The sequence below is a fragment of the Cucumis sativus genome, chromosome 7 (genome assembly GCF_000004075.3).
Source record: "Cucumis sativus cultivar 9930 chromosome 7, Cucumber_9930_V3, whole genome shotgun sequence".
NCBI classification, from domain to species: domain Eukaryota; kingdom Viridiplantae; phylum Streptophyta; class Magnoliopsida; order Cucurbitales; family Cucurbitaceae; genus Cucumis; species Cucumis sativus.
This window is the reverse complement of record NC_026661.2, coordinates 18,581,249-18,598,315: the sequence shown is the minus strand read 5'-3', so window position 1 is coordinate 18,598,315 and position 17,067 is coordinate 18,581,249. Positions and strand designations below refer to the sequence as shown.

Genomic DNA, 17,067 nt, shown 5'->3' with positions numbered 1-17,067 from the left:
GCTCAAGTCCAATCAAATTTGATCTTATGCAATTTCGACTAACAACCAATCATTACCCTAGGAGACCAATCTGATTGGCCAAGTGCAATGGAGAATCTCTACCAAGCAAATGAAGAATTTTGTTATCTGATGATGGAGGCCTTAGATTACTCATAACAAATTTATCCAAAGCTCATCGAGAACCTCTCAACAAGACCCATGAACGACTTAGTGTTTTCCAAGGAGAACCTAACTCTATGAGACCCATGGAGGACCTAACAAAGTCTCACGAAGAACCTTCTACAAAACTCATAAAGAATCTAGTAGATATATTGAAAACCTAACAACTGTGGAGGATCTTTGCATGACGCTTGAAGGACCTAGCATCTTGCCATGAAAGACCTCTACAAAACGTATGTAGGACTTAACATTGTTGTTGAATACCTCTTCAACTTTGTGTGTAAGTCAAGTGAGTGAGTGGTGGCCTAAATTTCTAATCGAAAACTCATAAAGAAATTGCCAGAGAATGGGTGATGCACTTAAATACTAGTTACAATTTCAAGTACTGGCGTGATCACCCAACAAATAATGTTAAAGCAATCCAATAAATTAAAGATAGGTGAATAATAAGACCAAGCATCAATTACATAATACTCAACCTATACTCGTCAAAAGTACGCTGAAAATATTTTGTACTACTCGCTACTTTCAACATTCCACTCATTTATTATTGAGTTGAGTGTATCAAAGTATAATGTTAGCTAGACATATGGAAGTGGTTGACACGAGAACTCCTCTAAGTGTTTCAATTGGGGAGCGACTCTTGGCTGAATTTCAACGTGCTTGGAGAGCCTATTGATAGTTTCACATAACATCTCCTATTCATAGATTTGTTCTTGCTTTTATCCAGTTAGATACAAAATTATCTATTTTTGAAACAGGAATTAAAGTAGTAGATCTGTTAGCCCCTTATTCTTGTTCAATTTATTTACTTCCCGGAGCATTTATATTCGAACTTTTATAAAGGTTTTATCAAACCATGTAGACTATTTATGAAGTTTGATCAAATTATAGAAACTAATTTCTAAACTTTTTCGAACCATAGAACCAAATTTGTACTTTAACCTAATTCTATTTTACCTTTGCTATGTTACTAAATTGAATAGAAAAGTTTGTAAGATATACCCTTCAAATTATTTACTTTATACGTTATCCAACATGAATTGAGATAAACATAATTTTGCTTATCATGTTAGAATTGAGAGAATCACATATGCCTTGATCATTTTGATGGTATCAAACGTTCATTTAAATGTTAATATCGTAGAATTGAATGCTAATTTATTCAATATAAGAATTTGATAAATGTTAACATGAAAACTATTGTGAATTATCACAATGATGAAAGGACAAATCAGTATGTATTCAAATAAAATAAAGAAATTGATGAATGAGAAGAAAGATAGGCAATGATTTAGTCCCCATCATTGGCTAATTGTCATTGCTAACTTTGATATGGTATTAACCAATTTTTCCTGTGCTTCCTAGTCCAATGCTGCCACTACCTCTCAACTTTCCACTCATCATTCCATTACCAGAAACGTCAAGTGTGCCACCACTTCTCATCTTTCCACCACCAGAAATACCAAATAAACCGTCACCACTCTTCGAGTTAACTTTGTGATCATCCTTAGAAACATCAATTGTGTCATCACCTCCACCTCCAGCTCCGATCTTTCCACTCATAATTCCATCGCCAGAAACACCAATTGAGCTTCCACCACCACCTCCACCTCCACCTCCACCTCCACCTCCACCTCCACTCATAATTCCATCACGAGAAACACCAAATGAGCCGCCACCACCCTTCAAATTAATTTTGTGATCACCATTAGAAACATCAATTGTGCCACCCTTCATCAAATTAACTTTGTGATCATCCTTAGAAACATCAACTTCACTAGAAACATCAACGGTGCCTCCACCTCCACCTCCACCTCTAATCTTTCCACTCATAATTCCATCACCAAAAACACCAAATAAGCCGCCACCACTTCCACTTCCACTTCCACCTCCACCTCCACCACCACCTCCACCTCCACCTCCACCTCCACCTCCACCTCCACTCGTAATTCCATCACCAGAAACACCAAATGAGCCACCACCACCTCCACCTCCACCTCCACCTCCACCTCCACTCATAATTCCATTACCAGAAACACCGAATGAGCCGCTACCACCTCCACCTCCACCTCCTCCTCCTCCACCTCCTCCTCCACCTCCACCTCCACTCATAATTCCATTACCAGAAACACCGAAGGAGCCGCTACCACCTCCACCTCCACCTCCACCTCCTCCTCCACTCATAATTCCATTACCAGAAACACCGAATGAATCGCTACCCCACTCCACCTCCACCTCCACCTCCTCCTCCACCTCCTCCTCCACCACCTCCACCTCCACCTCCACTCATAATTCCATCACCAGAAACACCAAATGAGCCGCTGCTGGCCGCCGCTGCCACCACCACCACCTCCACCTCCACCTCCACCTCCACCTCCACCACCAGAAACACCAAATGAATCGCCACCACTCTTCAAATTAATTTTATGATCACCATTAGAAACATCAACTTCATGAGAAACATCAACTGTACCACCACTCTTCAAATCAGTTTTGTGATCCTCGTCAGAAACATCAACTTTATGAGAAACATCAGTTGTGCCACCACTCTTCGAATTAGTTTTGTGATCCTCATAAGAAACATTAATTGAGCCACCACTCTTCGAATTAGTTTTATGATCCTCGTTAGAAACATCAATTGAGCCACCCTTCTTAAAATTAATTTTGTGGTCATCATTAGAAACGTCAACTTTGTGAGAAACATCAACTGTGCCACCACTCTTCGAATTAGTTTTGTGACCCTCGTTAGAAACATCAATTGAGTCACTCTTCTTCAAATTAACTTTGTGATCATCATTAGAAACATCAACTTTGTGAGAAACATCAATTATGCCACCACTATTCGAATTAGTTTTGTGATCCTTGTTAGAAATATCAATTGAGGCACCCTTCTTAGAATTAACTTTGTGATCATCGTTAGAAACATCAACTTTGTGAGAAACATCAACTGTTCCACCACTCTTCGAATTAGTTTTGTGATCCTCATATGAAACATCAATTGAGCCACCCTTCTTAAAATTAACTTTGTGGTCATCATTAGAAACATCGACTTTGTGAGAAACATCAACTGTTCCACCACTCTTCGAATTAGTTTTGTGATCCTCATATGAAACATCAATTGAGCCACCCTTCTTAAAATTAACTTTGTGGTCATCATTAGAAACATCAACTTTGTGAGAAACATCAACTGTACCACCACTCTTCAAATCAGTTTTGTGATCCTCGTCAGAAACATCAACTTTATGAGAAACATCAGTTGTGCCACCACTCTTCGAATTAGTTTTGTGATCCTCATAAGAAACATTAATTGAGCCACCACTCTTCGAATTAGTTTTGTGATCCTCGTTAGAAACATCAATTGAGTCACCCTTCTTAAAATTAACTTTGTGGTCATCATTAGAAACGTCAACTTTGTGAGAAACATCAACTGTGCCACCACTCTTCGAATTAGTTTTGTGATCCTCATAAGAAACATCAACTGAGCCACCCTTATTAAAATTAACGTTGTGATCATCATTAGAAACATCAACTTTATGAGAAACATCAACTGTGCCACCACTCTTCGAATTAGTTTTGTGATCCTCATAAGAAACATCAACTGAGCCACCCTTATTAAAATTAGCGTTGTGATCATCATTAGAAAAGTCAACTTTATGAGAAACATCAACTGTGCCACCACTCTTCGAATCAGTTTTGTGATCCTCGTTAGAAACATCAACTGTGTCACTCTTCTTCGAATTAACTTTGTGATCATCATTAGAAACATCAACTTCACCGGAAACATCAATTGTGCCACCACTATTCAAATTAAATTTGTGATCATCATTAGAAACATCAATTGTTCCACTCTTTTTAAATTTAATTTTGTGACCATCATTAGAAACATCGACTTTATGAGAAAGATCAAGTGTGCCACTCCCTTTCAGATTAAGTTTGTGAGCACCATTAGAAAGATCGACTCCACCATTGATATTTTTAGAAAAATCGAAATCAAATGACGAAGCTCCACTGTCTTCATTATTTGTTGGAGTATCAAATCCAACAGGAGCAATACCTGGTGCCATTTCTGGAGCGTTGGCCGGTGAGCCACCATTTTTCGTCCCCCCCATAATTCCAGCGCCACCTGATCCAAATGAACCAAGGTTGAAATCAAAAAAGCCAGTGACATCTTTGAATGTGGCGTCCACCTTGGCACAATATTGCCAAGCCAACATTAAGAGAACAGTGTGGAAAAGCTTGGAACCTATTGCAATGGACATTGGTAATTGAGTGTCTTGAAGCGTTGAAGGTCAGAAAAGCAGCTAGTTTCAAAGACGATGATTAGGAAATAGGAAACATGTGTGGGTGTTTGCCGTTTGGAATCCTATTTATTTATTTATTTGGTTTTTTATGGAAACACTATATTTAGAACTTTCTAATAAGAGCACATATGTTTTGCCCAATTGTCTTTTCTTTTTCCTTTTTTAGTGGTTTTGAATCAATAAATTTCAAATTTTTGTAATTTTTTTAACCTTAAACCTTATTCATTAACTAAAAATAATAATTGTCCTATATTAGGTTTTTACTAATTGATATTATAAAAAGTTAATAATGTTATAAAAAGGACTAAAAGGGTATTTAATGTGAATAGGAAGAAATGCTTCAAAATTAGTGGAATGAATACATAAAAGTATAGGGAAGGAAACTAAGGTTTAATTCAAAATAGTTTTTCAATAAGCCCTAACATCTAGAACCTTAAGTCATATAATTTTAATTTTAGAAATATTATTGTTTGCATGATTGATAAAACATAAAACGTGTTATAGGTAGACTTACTAAGACTAGTCAAGGTCAAGAGTTTAGAGAAGTATAGGAGATTCGAGATGGATAGCCAAAGGCTAGACGGATTCATGTTTGATCAACAACCAATCATGTCATTAGAAAACCAATCTAGATGGATTTGATCAAGCATCATAAAGGACCTTACATAACCAATGAAAGACTAACAGTCACATGACTCTTATAGATGACATAGGAGTCTAATAGAGCACTTTAAAAGATTCATAGAAAACAACCTCAGTAGAATCTATAAAGGTCCTAAATGTTCGATAAAAGGACCTAACTCAAGAGGACTTATTGAGGATCAAAACAAGTTCTATAAAGAACCTCAAAAAATTCATAAAAGACCTAATGGTCATTTGGAAGACCTAACAACTCCCACATGGAGGACCTCTATATGACTTATGGATGACTTCGCAATACCATGAAAGAGCTCTCCGACTTTGTGTTAATTCAAGTACAGTAGCGGATCCAGAAAATTTATTGATATGAGACTTTATAGTTTAGTTAAAATCATTTATAAGTGAGTGGTTCTAAAAATTAATATATGTACTGATTTTTAGATATCACAATTGTTCTCTACGAGATTTCATATTTTGAAATTGATACATAATAACTTCATTATCTATCTTATCAAATAAATCTCCCTCAATACCTGTTACAAGCTAAGGCAATCATTCATTTATTGGTCTCTTATTCGATTGCACAATTGAATCTTTATAATGCTCATAACAGAAAATGTTCTTTCCACGGCAACCAATAAACTAATGGTAGACTTTATCTTTAGCTGTTATCACCATTTTTTTGAGAAAAATCGCAAATACTTGTTAACTCAGCAAACATATTATCTGAACGCACATCAATGATTTAATTTTGAAGCTGGTCTTCAAGAATTACAAGCTTAGCAAAATAGTGGAGGAAGAGTCCCTTGGACTTATACTAAATTCGTCTATGGTCAAGTAGGTAGTGATCTAAATTCCAAATAGACAACTAAATAGTGGAATGGATGGAGATTGGGTGAGTAATGCTCTCAAAGTAGTGGTCTTTCGTGGTTTAATTAAGTAAGAATTCTTTTTTAATTACAAATTAAGAGAGAGAATTCAAACCACAAACTTTGTAGTTCTTAGTCTACATTGATATCAACATAGTGTTAGACTGATTAAAATAAATATTAGTCTACATTGATCTTCATGATTTTATTAATTAATTCCGAATTAAATGTAATAGTTTTAGCAAAAAAAGAAATTATGATAATAAAAGAAACGTCACAACATTTTCTAAATTTTGTTACTTTAAAATTGGTGTCATGACCAGTTTTTATCGATGCAATTTCTTTTTTTTTTATAAATAAAAAATAGGAAAAAGAAAAAAAATCCATTAAACAAAATTAATTGGGATCCACCTTCTTCGTCTTCCATCCAAATCAAAAAGAGAAACAGTTCAGAACTTGAAGAGGAAGAAACAAGAAGAAGAGGAAGAAGAAGAAGATCGAAGAAGATGAGTTTCTCTAAACTTATGGCTTCTCTTCTTCTCCTTGCTTCAATCTCATTATCAACCTCTCTCGTCTCCGATCCAGAAGCTCTTACCGCCTACGATATTCTCCAACAGTACGGTTTCCCCGTCGGCATTCTTCCTATAGGTGCTACCGGCTATCAATTGAACAGAGCCACCGGTGAATTCAGCCTCTACTTGAGTCAGAAATGCAAATTCAAAATCGATTCCTATGAATTGGAGTATAAATCTACCTTACAAGGCGTGATTTCCAAAGGCAGAATCAGGAAACTCAAAGGTGTTTCTGTTAAGATCTTCCTCTTGTGGCTCAGCATCGTCGAAGTCGTTAACGATGGTGACGACCTTCAATTTTCTGTTGGAATTGCTTCTGCAAATTTCCCGCTGGACAGTTTCTATGAGTCGCCGCGGTGTGGATGTGGATTTGATTGCGATAATGGCGCTGGGAGCTTGGTTTCGGCTTCTTGAAATTAGGTGAAACTTGTGTTTAATATTATCAATTAGGGAATGTTAGGTTTTCAATCGCTTTGATTACTTTAAACTAGTAATGTCCTCTTGCTTTGAACTTACTTTATATGCGATGTCCGAGATCGGATTAGCTCAATCATTACATTCTGTTTATGTTCAAATAGAATTGTATCGTTCTGTCACTTGAATCTGCTTCTGATCGTCGATTATATATTTATGGTATGAACTATTCTGTCTATTAGGTCATCAATGGCATCAATCGCCTTATCAATTTGTGTGAAACCCTAAATCCTTATCTTCCATCTACTGGCATCACTTTCTTACTTTGCATACTTTGCTTATTTTGCTTACTTTGTTTACTTTTCAACTAGTCAATTCTGAGTCAATTAGATCATATTCCAGTCTTCTTGCTCAGGTTTCATTTTCTTACTTCCCCAATTTTCCAATTACTCTATTAGATCATATCAAATTACTTGATTGGAAGAATATACCTTCTAGTTGGTCATAGTGTGCATTTGGAGATTGTATTCTCTTGATTCTTTCTTAACAGAGTTCAAGTAGAAGACGTAAGGTAGATATTCTAGAATCAATTCCCATCCTTCTGAATTGATCATTTTGGGTTCTTTTAGCTAATTGTTTCTTAACACAAATTGACATGAAGGCCTATCTAGTGTATACTTGAGTCTAAGAATTTTAACCCCATCAACCTAATGGTGTCATCATCTACCAACTATATTTCTTTTCTTCTTTTTCATATTTTGCTAGAACCCAAGTTATGATTCTCAATTGGGTTCATAGGAACCAAAGAATTTAGCTATGTCGAGTCGAGATCTTGTATGTTTTGGTTATATCTTGGAGAATCAACACTATTTTTTGTGTTTTAGGATCTGAAATGTCATAGTCCATTCATTGAAGAAGCATTTAAGAATGGTGTAGAGTGTGAAGTAAAATCATATAACATTTTAAGTGTTGGAGAAACCCATGTTGGAGTTGAATTATCAGCCACGGTTCTTGCACTACCAAAATTGTTTTTGGGTTGAGTGTGATCCAAATTCATTTGATTTAAATTTCTTGTAAAGTTCGTCAATTTCCCTATTCGAATTCTTAGTAGCCGCAATGATTCCTTGTCAGACGTCAATTTTGGAATTCAATTGTTTGTCTCATCTCATCTGTTCTTGGAAATGGCAGAGTAATTGATCATTCTCGAGCGTATCTATTACAAGACAGTGAGTTTTTTTCTCTTTTTTTTGCTGATTAAATTGTAAAGATGCAAATAATGCAATTAAAGTTTTTGCATTTTTTCCTCAATTTGTTTTTAGTTAATTTACTTATTGTGAGAACTTCTTTTCTTTGAGGTTGAACTAAAACTATCCAAAATTCTGGTTCTTTTCTTTTTTTAATTATCTATCCCAATTAATTAGTACGGTATCATTCCACATATATTGCTCTTATGACCTCTAAATATATCATTTTTCCATACCCAGAAATTACAAATATTTCACACTTTAGATAACAACATTTGTGTATCAATATTTGTCTCATATTGTTTCTTTCATAAGTTCTATATTCGAGAATTTTTTAAATGTACGTAACGTTTTAAAAATTAATTTGGATTTTTTTAAAAAAATCAATGTTCTTTTACATATGAATTTAAGATTTTTTTATACATAATTACTAATTTGAATTTGAACATCTTTATAAAAATAAAAACGAAGGGTGAGAATCAATCATGTTTCATCAGTATACAAAACTCTTGATGCGGAAATGTAGATGCTCATCCTATAAGAATCTTGATCTCGTATGAAACAAATGGTCTTTATTCTGTGTGCACACTCAATTTAATTAATCTATTAAACAAAATTGGCATAATATACATGTACAAATATGACATGATTTGGTATGCAAAATTCATAAATAAATATAATAAGTGGAATTTAACTTTGTATATCCATTTATATCGTAGTAGATACAATTTCTAATATTTACATATCAATTTGAGCAAGAAAGAAATTTCATGTCAAGAGTTTTTAGGAGTTATTTGAATCTTTTCGTAGTTTCAATTATTCCTCCAACCAAATAATGGCAATCACTATTTATAAATAATTTTTATGGGTTTTAGGTGGGTTTAGGTTTAGGCCCATATGCTTATTAAATTTGGGCTTTAGGTTCATATGTTGGTTGGGCTTGGATCCATGTGTTCGTAGGACTTAGGTTTTGGTCAATTATTTTCTTTGGTCCAATTTTTCTATCAGGTTTGAATTAGGTTAGATATAAAAAAAATTAATTATCCAAACTCAATCAAATTATAATTATCTCAATTTTTAATATGATGAGAAATTAATTGACCAAAATTTCTCGTTCAATACTATTATTAGACCACGTACATATAAAAATTATTTAACATTTGCAAGTATACAGGGGGATGTTTTTACATAGAGCCAAATGGGCCAAATTCCATAACTTTTAATTTGTAATCTAACATTGCAAAATCTACCATAATTTTTATCTAGCTATATAATTTAACCCTACTACTACTTAGGAAAAGATAATTGCTCTTATAAATGTTTAGGGTTATTTGGTGGACAATTCAATTTATGTTTTTATCTTTTCATATTTATTGAGTTAGTTGATATATGCTTTGTAGATAGGTTAGATTTTGTTTTCGAAAATTATTTCCAAATTTCATGATTTTAATCATATAAATTTTAAAAAAGAACGTTTTCGTGTTTTTTTTCATATAAACTTTAAATTTGAAATTTTAAAATATATAATTATATCGTAAAAGATATAAAATAATAATAATAATAATAATTACAAATACAAATATTTGATGTAATAAACACTCTATTATTTTTTGTTAAAATTATAATATATTAACATAGAAGGTTAGTTATATATATAAATCATTTACTAAAATTGTAACATAAAACAAGTTCACAGGTAGATCATTATACGAAAATTATAACATAAATTTCTTTAAAGAAATTTAGAATATTTGTTGTCAACCTTAACATTTAAGACCACTTCCTCTTTTCCGAGAAATGGGTGAGATCGAAAACCCTATTTTTAGAACAAACTAACAAAAACAGATACCTATTTTTCCCCCATCAATTGTTTCATAGAGTTAGCCATTAGCCATTAGCCATAGCAATAGCTATAGCCATCCCTTGCCCCAATTCCTTCCGCCATCTCTAATGTCTCCCACCGTTGGTGCCTCGCCTTCCATGAACAACGGCAAAGCCCCATCGGTGTACGACATTCTCCGGGAATTCAACTTCCCAATAGGTCTTCTTCCCGAAGGCATTGTGGGTTGCAAGTTAGATCGAACTACTGGAAAGTTGGAGGCTTATTTGAAACGATCATGTCATTTCTCACCCGATGAGCCATATGAATTGAAATACAAATCCACTATTAGTGGAAACATTTCAAGGAACCGATTGACAAATCTAAAAGGGGTGAGTGTGAAGTTTATGTTCTTTTGGGTTAACATTGTGGAGGTGGTGAGAAATGGTGATGATCTAGAATTCTCGATCGGGATGGCTACGGCGTCGTTTCCTGTTGATAATTTCTCCGAGTGCCCACCGGGCGGGTGCGGAGTCGATTGCAGTGATGGAAAAGTCAGAAAAATTAAAGCTAAATCTCTTGTTTCATCAGCTTGAATTCATGGTTGTTCTTCCCATTGTTGATATGAGAAAAAAAATGAAATAAAAAAGAAAAAAGGGTAGGAATAATCTGTTGATTTGAAGCTTGAAAGACAATTGGGTTAAAACCGATGTTGGAATTGAGTAGGAAATTTAAAGTTTGTTTTTGTTTTTTCATATCGTTTTACCCTGACCTTCCTCATGCATATCATCATATAATTCCCTTTTATTCTTTTCTATATTTAATTTAAATAACATAACATTTTTACCATTAATTACAATTGTGATAAAGAAATTCAAAATGTAAATGATATAAACAAGGTCTTAATTAATTAATTTAATGAATAAATTGACCTTGGTTTAATATATTTAATGAACCAAAACCAGCATAGTTACTAGCAACCTCCACAACAAACAAAATTGATATTATTTTTCTTAATGTGTATCTGTGTTTTTTACCCAACGTGTAGTTCTAATAAAATATGAGTTTTGTTCCCTTGTAGATGTTTCAAAAATACTCTGGATTAGAATTTTGAACATAAATTGAGATATGAAATTGTGTGGTATGTTGTCATAGGCTAAAAGAAATGTTAAGGATCTCCACATTGTCTTATGCACATAGTCAAATAACTTTTTCTCTATTTTTGTTCAAACTAATTAATCTGAATGGTTTATTCTTTTAGAGTAGTTTTGAAACTTTTATAAAAAATTGATGAGAAAAATTTAAATGTAGGAATATTTTTTTTAACCTAAAAGTTTATGATATTTATTATAACTTATCCAAAATTATATTCTCTCTTATCAAATGGGAATGTATAAACAATAATGTTCTTTTTCTTGTAAATTAGAAAGTGAAAACACGTTTTTTATTAAATAGAATAATTCTTTATGAAGTAATTAAAGAGTAAAATATTACAATTGTGGGAAGAGAAAAAAAGGTATTATATTCCTTTAAATTTAAGCTTTGATCCAATATAACTATAGATTGTGGTCTCTCTCCCCTTATAATAATAATTCATTTGGCATATTTATTTTTAATATTACTATAGCATTACACACATAGCCAATAACTATTGAATGAAATTAGTTGGCCTATGTTCTTTGTTTTTGTAGAATATCTTTAATAATCTTTCGAAGTTGTGTGTTTTGTAATTTTGGCTCATAATAAAGTTTAGGGAACATCTTCCTATTGATAGGCTATTGCTTATGTGATTTAAGTTTTAAATTTTGTGATTCACTTTCTTCATAATTTTTTATTATACTTTTCTTCTTTTCAAAATATTTTTTTTTGTATACTTTTCTTTCTAAAAGAAATTAGAGTTTAATTTAATTTCTACTTAGTTTTTCGCGGTGGGCTTTCAAAATGTAACAAGTTTTGAGTTTGATTTCAATTTAGTTTCAAAATTTTAACATGATGTAATTTTATTTTTGAGATTTAAATTTTGTTTCAATTTAGGTTCTAAGTAAATTGTAGGATTATAAAACTTAGTAACATATCAAGGGAGACTCATAGAAAGGCACAAAGCACAAATGGTGTATTGAAAAAAAAAAGTGTATAGAAGAGTGTGCATCTCAAATGGGAACTTCCAATGCTTTAGGGTTAGGGTTAGGGTCGACGAGAAATATATACTTAATATAAACTAGTTAAGGACAAACTATCACGTCCTTGCAGCTTCGAGCACCATAAACGTTTATGACATCAATTGCCGCAACAAACAACATAGTAGGCATGTTTGATGACTCAATTATTTTTACCGTTTATAATTTAAAGATGTAATTTCCAATATTACCACCATACCTCATGGTTAGTTTTTGCACTTTGTCCTTTACATTTTCATGTGTATTTGGATAATTAAGTAGAGTAATGAGAAGTAAGAATTTAGATGTGTCAAATTAGACGTAGCTCAATACTAATTAGCATAATCTTCTATCTTGTAAGTGTAATGCTCAATCTCTCATCCTCACAACTGTTACAATAAAAAAGAAAAAATGAAATTTAAAGAGTTGCGATATCTTGAGACCTATACCCAAATAGGTTCCACAAATTTGTTTGATCAAATAGGAAGTAAAGTTCATCACTTCTATTTTCCAACTTTGAAATTACTCCATGTATCAAAATTAAGTTTAGTTTAATTTACTGAAGTTAAAATGTTTTGGAATCTCCACATATTACTCTGTGTTCAATTATTCAAAATTGGAAAATATAGTTTTGAATTAAATAATTAATGAAAAGAAAAATGAGAAAGACATGAACTTAAAAGCAAAGCCCACACCTGAGTTCTCTATGTGGTCGCCATGAAGGAGAACCAAGTTCGTGGAATGTTTGCCCACTAAGATTTTGCCACGTTTATGTCCACCCACCAATGATAATCAAGTAAGAGGTGTATGTGAACCAATGTACACCCACCACATAATATAACTTCCCCATTTCATTATTCATATATAATATATATATATATATATGTGATATTTGCTTCTTTAATTATCATAATATTTCTTTCCATTTTGAAGGAACCAATTCATGTGATCTTTGTTTTCTTTGTCTTAACATACTATCTTTCCCTTTCTTTTTCCTTTTATTACATGGGAAATTCATTTTGTTCTCAACTTTCATCTCTTCCATACATTCTCCTTTGGTATACTTTTAAATTTGATATAGTTTAATTTTTGTAATTTTCATATAAATGTTGGTGTAAATCCTCTTTCCCTTTAAGTCAACATAAGCATAGGTCAATAAGTATGAACTTGTACAGTTAATTTCAAGTTTAAAGTTTTGTTTTTTATACCCATATATTGTCCAAAGTAAAATAGTGTCATTTGAGTTAAGTTTTTTGTGGTAAAAAAATAGTTTTTAAAGGATTTTATATTAAGATTTTTGAAAATATGATTTATATGATGTTTGAGTAATTAAAAAAAAAATCACTAAAATTAAATTTGATAGACTTTTGATAATTAAATTTAGTAGCCAAATAACTATTTTGGTCCCTACAAATTTGTCAATTCTTATTATTTTGTCTCCATGACTCTTTCAAAAGTTTAAACTTAATACTTATCTTTTAAAATCTTTTTCGAACTTTGCTTCATTTATTATCGAGATATTTTGGTAGATTTTAACAAGCTAATAGCCAATTATAACAAAGCTGAAATCTCTCATAATAATTAAGAAAAATATTTTGACCCAATGTTGTTAGCAATTTTTTGTTTGACAAAATATCTATATGTTAATTGATTTCTGTTCCTTTTGTCAAAAGAAAATTAAACATACTTTATCTATAATATAAAAAATTACTTGTGAAAAATGATATTATGAATTTTGAGAATGTTATTGATAGATAGTTTTTACCATAACACACCTATTCCATTAAGTAATTAGTTATACTTGATTTTACAATTTATAATTTTCTTCTATTTACTTTTCGATAAATTTTAATTTAGTCCCAATACCGATTTTATCATTTCCAATACCAATTTTATAGAATGATTTGTTATCTACCACAATTTTACCATGAATTTTGAAAACAATTTTTTTCATGAAAATTATTGTTATTTATTTAATTTCAATAAATTTTGTAATGGAAAGATTAAGTTTAAATTTTAGAATAATTTAAGTAGCAATATTTTAAAAAATTATATGAAAGTTTATCACTAATAAAATTGGTTTTGTTTACGATTTTAAAATGTGTTATATACTTAATTATTAATATAAAAATTATTACTAAAACAGGATAAATAGACAAAATTGAACAAACTAGAACCAATGTTTTGTTTAGGATATTGGGACCAATATGTTAACCTAAGAATAATAACAATATTAATTGTAGGCATTGTATTGTGTCACATCCCAAAGCTATTTTTTGACAAATTATTTGTCTAGTGATAGCTATTTTGTGCATCTTATTCTCCACCTATCTTTATAAAAAAAAATCTAAAAAAAAACTATTATTTCTTGTAAAAATGGATAGATGCAGACAGAATTAATTTTTCAGATAAATTATTTCAAACAATAAATTTTAGTAACATATTTATAAATATAAAAAAAATATCTAAACTATTTTAGATATTTGGGCATTTTTTTTCTTTTCAATTTGCTATATTTGTGATAATTTTTATATTCTTTTAGGAATTATGTGGAGAGTAAAATAAGTCTTAAGTCTCTCACATGCATGAGAACGAAGAAAAAGGAAACTCCTCTTCTTTCGATCATACATCCCATCCATCTAAACCCCATGAACAGTTCAAAAAGCAGAAAAATCGTTTCATATTAGGAAAGAAACCAAAAACATCGTTTCCATAACTGCCTTAACACAACCCTCAGAATATATTATGTTTTCCCAAATTAAATTCCTCATCCCCACTATTTCCGCCATTAAAGCAGAGCCTTTTCAGATCTTGATTCCGCTTCATCTTTCATTTCATCACACGAAAAAAAAAAGAAGAGAAGGTAATTCCAAAGAACCAACAACAGAATAACCAAAGGCTACTGCCCATATTCATTCATTGTGTAACAATTTTTCAAGATTACAGTAAACCGAAAGAACATTCAAACTCCTAAAAAGAACAGAGTATAGTAAACAAACTTAACATCTAAACAGGAATTGAGAACACACCGTCGGTTGAATCTCTAACTGCTATTCGTCGTAGAGCCTGTTCTTAATCCCCAAATTGCTTCACATATTCCACACTCAAGCCCGATCCAATCCTCTTTCAATCTCGATCCGAAGCCCGGAGGTCTCTTTTCGTTTTATGTTTTTTCTTAATATAAATTCCTTCCGGAAAAAGTGCTTTTAGTTTTTGTTCTTAAGAAGAATCGATCGGAGTTCGGCAACATCGATCTCATCGGATCGATTCTCCGGTCGGTAATACCCCGTGACAGGATCCGGCACCCAAGAAACCTTCTCAGTTGTTCCAACCTTCTCTTCTCCAGATTTCTTCAACAGATTACTGCTCCTCGCCGCCGCAACACTTCCTCCTTTCACCGCAGAGGACGCAACTCCTTGAGAACCCGCTGCCGCCGCATAACCACGACTAAAACACATAAAAAAGAACATTAACAACAAAAACACATATAGATCGAAACATAGAGATCCAGCAAAGAAAAAAACTACAACTACCTGCTGAGAAGGGAGGAGAATCCATCAGAAACAACAGCGGAGAGGATCTTAGCGTTGGAGAAAGAGCGAGCCATTGGATACGAAAACGCTGCTAGTGGAGAAAAGATTCTTGAAACGTTGTTAGTTTCTGGAGAAAATCCTCCACAGCAGCGGTAAATGAGAAAGGAAGTTGGGGTTGAGGTGAATGGAGAAGTTTGTTATTTGAAAATGGAGATGAGGGAAGAAGAACGGGGGAGAGGGGGGTTTATATAGAGGCGTTTTTGTTAGGGTTAGGAATGGGAAGCGTCAAAGTAGGCGGGAAGTGTGGGGAATCGTGGCCGCACACGTGGCGAGTGAAGAGACAGTGATGGGTGGAGGCGGCGGGTTGGAGGGTTATGCTTTCTTTGAAGTTTCTTTGTGAAAGAAATGTTCCGTTGAACCTTTGATGAGAAAGCCAGCTGGGTCAATAAATGGTCCGTGTTGAGTGAATCTAATCGCTTTTTCTTTGAAACATCATCACAAAATTACTTCTTTTTTATTTTTATTTTCTATTTTTTTCTTAATTTACTCTATGGTTTATTATTTTAATATGAAATTAAATTTTATTTTTTAAAAATAGACATGAAAGTGAAGTAATTAAAATTATGAATAATATGTTTACATTAGGTTATAAGATTTTGAGCTTAAGTCCAAAATCGTAAGACATGTAGTTAAATGCATCAATCAAATTCGGAAATACATGCTGGGTTACATATAAATAGAAAACATGACGTACACTAAATAAGGTAATAATGAGAAAGTTTCCTGAGGTTTAAATTTTTTAATGTTTTTGAAATTAGGTTCTAACAATAAATAATATTTAGGTTCTCTTTTCTATTTTCAATTAGTAAAATGTGTTTTTTATTTATATTTCTAAAAATAACAAAATAAATTAAAATATTTACTAGTTATAGAAAAATTTTAAATTATATCCATGAAAAAAACAGATAAATTTCTATCACTATCTATCAAATGTCAAGCATATCAACTAATCTAAAATTTTGCTACATATCAACGAATCTAAAATTTTGCTACATGTGGTATATATTTTATCAAATTTGATTTTTTTTATAATTCTCCTTTTTTGTTTTCCACTTTTCCTCCGTATTATTCGAAACAAGTTTTTTTTTTTTGTTTAAAAATTGAAATAGTTATTGTCTGTTTTTGAAAAAATTAATTAAAAAACAACAAAAATAATTTTATAAAATTAAAAACAAAAAAATTATTATACAGATATTTAGTAATTATCATTTTTTGCATTTAACTTAATTATCTAATCATAGCTTGTGACATATACAATTAAAATTGAAACATATAAAAATTTGTGCATCTCATACCTT

General features: G+C 32.1%; 5 protein-coding genes across 5 annotated transcripts; 2 read left to right on the top strand and 3 right to left on the bottom strand.

The window, feature by feature from the left end:
• Window positions 1-1,500: 1,500 nt before the first annotated feature.
• Window positions 1,501-2,346, bottom strand: LOC116405265 (glycine-rich protein 5-like). Its single transcript, XM_031889241.1, has 3 exons — window positions 2,259-2,346; window positions 2,088-2,171; window positions 1,501-1,976 (listed from the first exon to the last, which is right to left on the bottom strand). Exons 1-3 carry the CDS (start codon window positions 2,344-2,346, stop codon window positions 1,501-1,503), a joined length of 648 nt encoding a protein of 215 aa, XP_031745101.1.
• Window positions 2,347-2,459: 113 nt separating this feature from the next.
• LOC105436274 (cell wall protein IFF6) lies at window positions 2,460-4,421 on the bottom strand. The gene has a single exon (XM_031889240.1). The coding sequence runs from the start codon at window positions 4,419-4,421 to the stop codon at window positions 2,460-2,462; it is 1,962 nt and encodes a 653-aa protein (XP_031745100.1).
• Window positions 4,422-6,379: 1,958 nt separating this feature from the next.
• LOC101206914 lies at window positions 6,380-7,228 on the top strand. Its single transcript, XM_004135972.3, has one exon. The coding sequence runs from the start codon at window positions 6,478-6,480 to the stop codon at window positions 6,955-6,957; it is 480 nt and encodes a 159-aa protein (XP_004136020.3). The 5' UTR covers window positions 6,380-6,477; the 3' UTR covers window positions 6,958-7,228.
• Window positions 7,229-9,990: 2,762 nt separating this feature from the next.
• LOC101222381 lies at window positions 9,991-10,775 on the top strand. The gene has a single exon (XM_004136119.3). The coding sequence runs from the start codon at window positions 10,152-10,154 to the stop codon at window positions 10,614-10,616; it is 465 nt and encodes a 154-aa protein (XP_004136167.1). The 5' UTR covers window positions 9,991-10,151; the 3' UTR covers window positions 10,617-10,775.
• Window positions 10,776-15,065: 4,290 nt separating this feature from the next.
• On the bottom strand, window positions 15,066-15,952 carry LOC101207152 (indole-3-acetic acid-induced protein ARG2). The gene is made up of 2 exons (XM_004135973.3): window positions 15,710-15,952; window positions 15,066-15,623 (listed from the first exon to the last, which is right to left on the bottom strand). Exons 1-2 carry the CDS (start codon window positions 15,781-15,783, stop codon window positions 15,383-15,385), a joined length of 315 nt encoding a protein of 104 aa, XP_004136021.1. The 5' UTR covers window positions 15,784-15,952; the 3' UTR covers window positions 15,066-15,382.
• Between the last annotated feature and the right edge of the window lie 1,115 nt (window positions 15,953-17,067).

Bases quoted from the DNA above. Each gene is read 5' to 3' on its own strand.
- LOC116405265 (XM_031889241.1), bottom strand. From the start codon at position 2,346: ATGAGTGGAGGAGGAGGTGGAGGTGGAGGTGGAGGTGGTAGCGGCTCC. The intron at 2,172-2,258 runs GTGGAGGAGGAG...TTATGAGTGGAG, and splicing joins AATTATGAGTGGAGGTGGAG to GTGGAGGTGGAGGTGGAGGT. The intron at 1,977-2,087 runs GTGGAGGTGGAG...GAAAGATTAGAG, and splicing joins GAGTGGAGGTGGAGGTGGAG to GTGGAGGTGGAGGTGGAGGC.
- LOC105436274 (XM_031889240.1), bottom strand. From the start codon at position 4,421: ATGTCCATTGCAATAGGTTCCAAGCTTTTCCACACTGTTCTCTTAATG.
- LOC101206914 (XM_004135972.3), top strand. From the start codon at position 6,478: ATGAGTTTCTCTAAACTTATGGCTTCTCTTCTTCTCCTTGCTTCAATC.
- LOC101222381 (XM_004136119.3), top strand. From the start codon at position 10,152: ATGTCTCCCACCGTTGGTGCCTCGCCTTCCATGAACAACGGCAAAGCC.
- LOC101207152 (XM_004135973.3), bottom strand. From the start codon at position 15,783: ATGGCTCGCTCTTTCTCCAACGCTAAGATCCTCTCCGCTGTTGTTTCT. The intron at 15,624-15,709 runs GTAGTTGTAGTT...TATGTGTTTTAG, and splicing joins TTCTCCTCCCTTCTCAGCAG to TCGTGGTTATGCGGCGGCAG.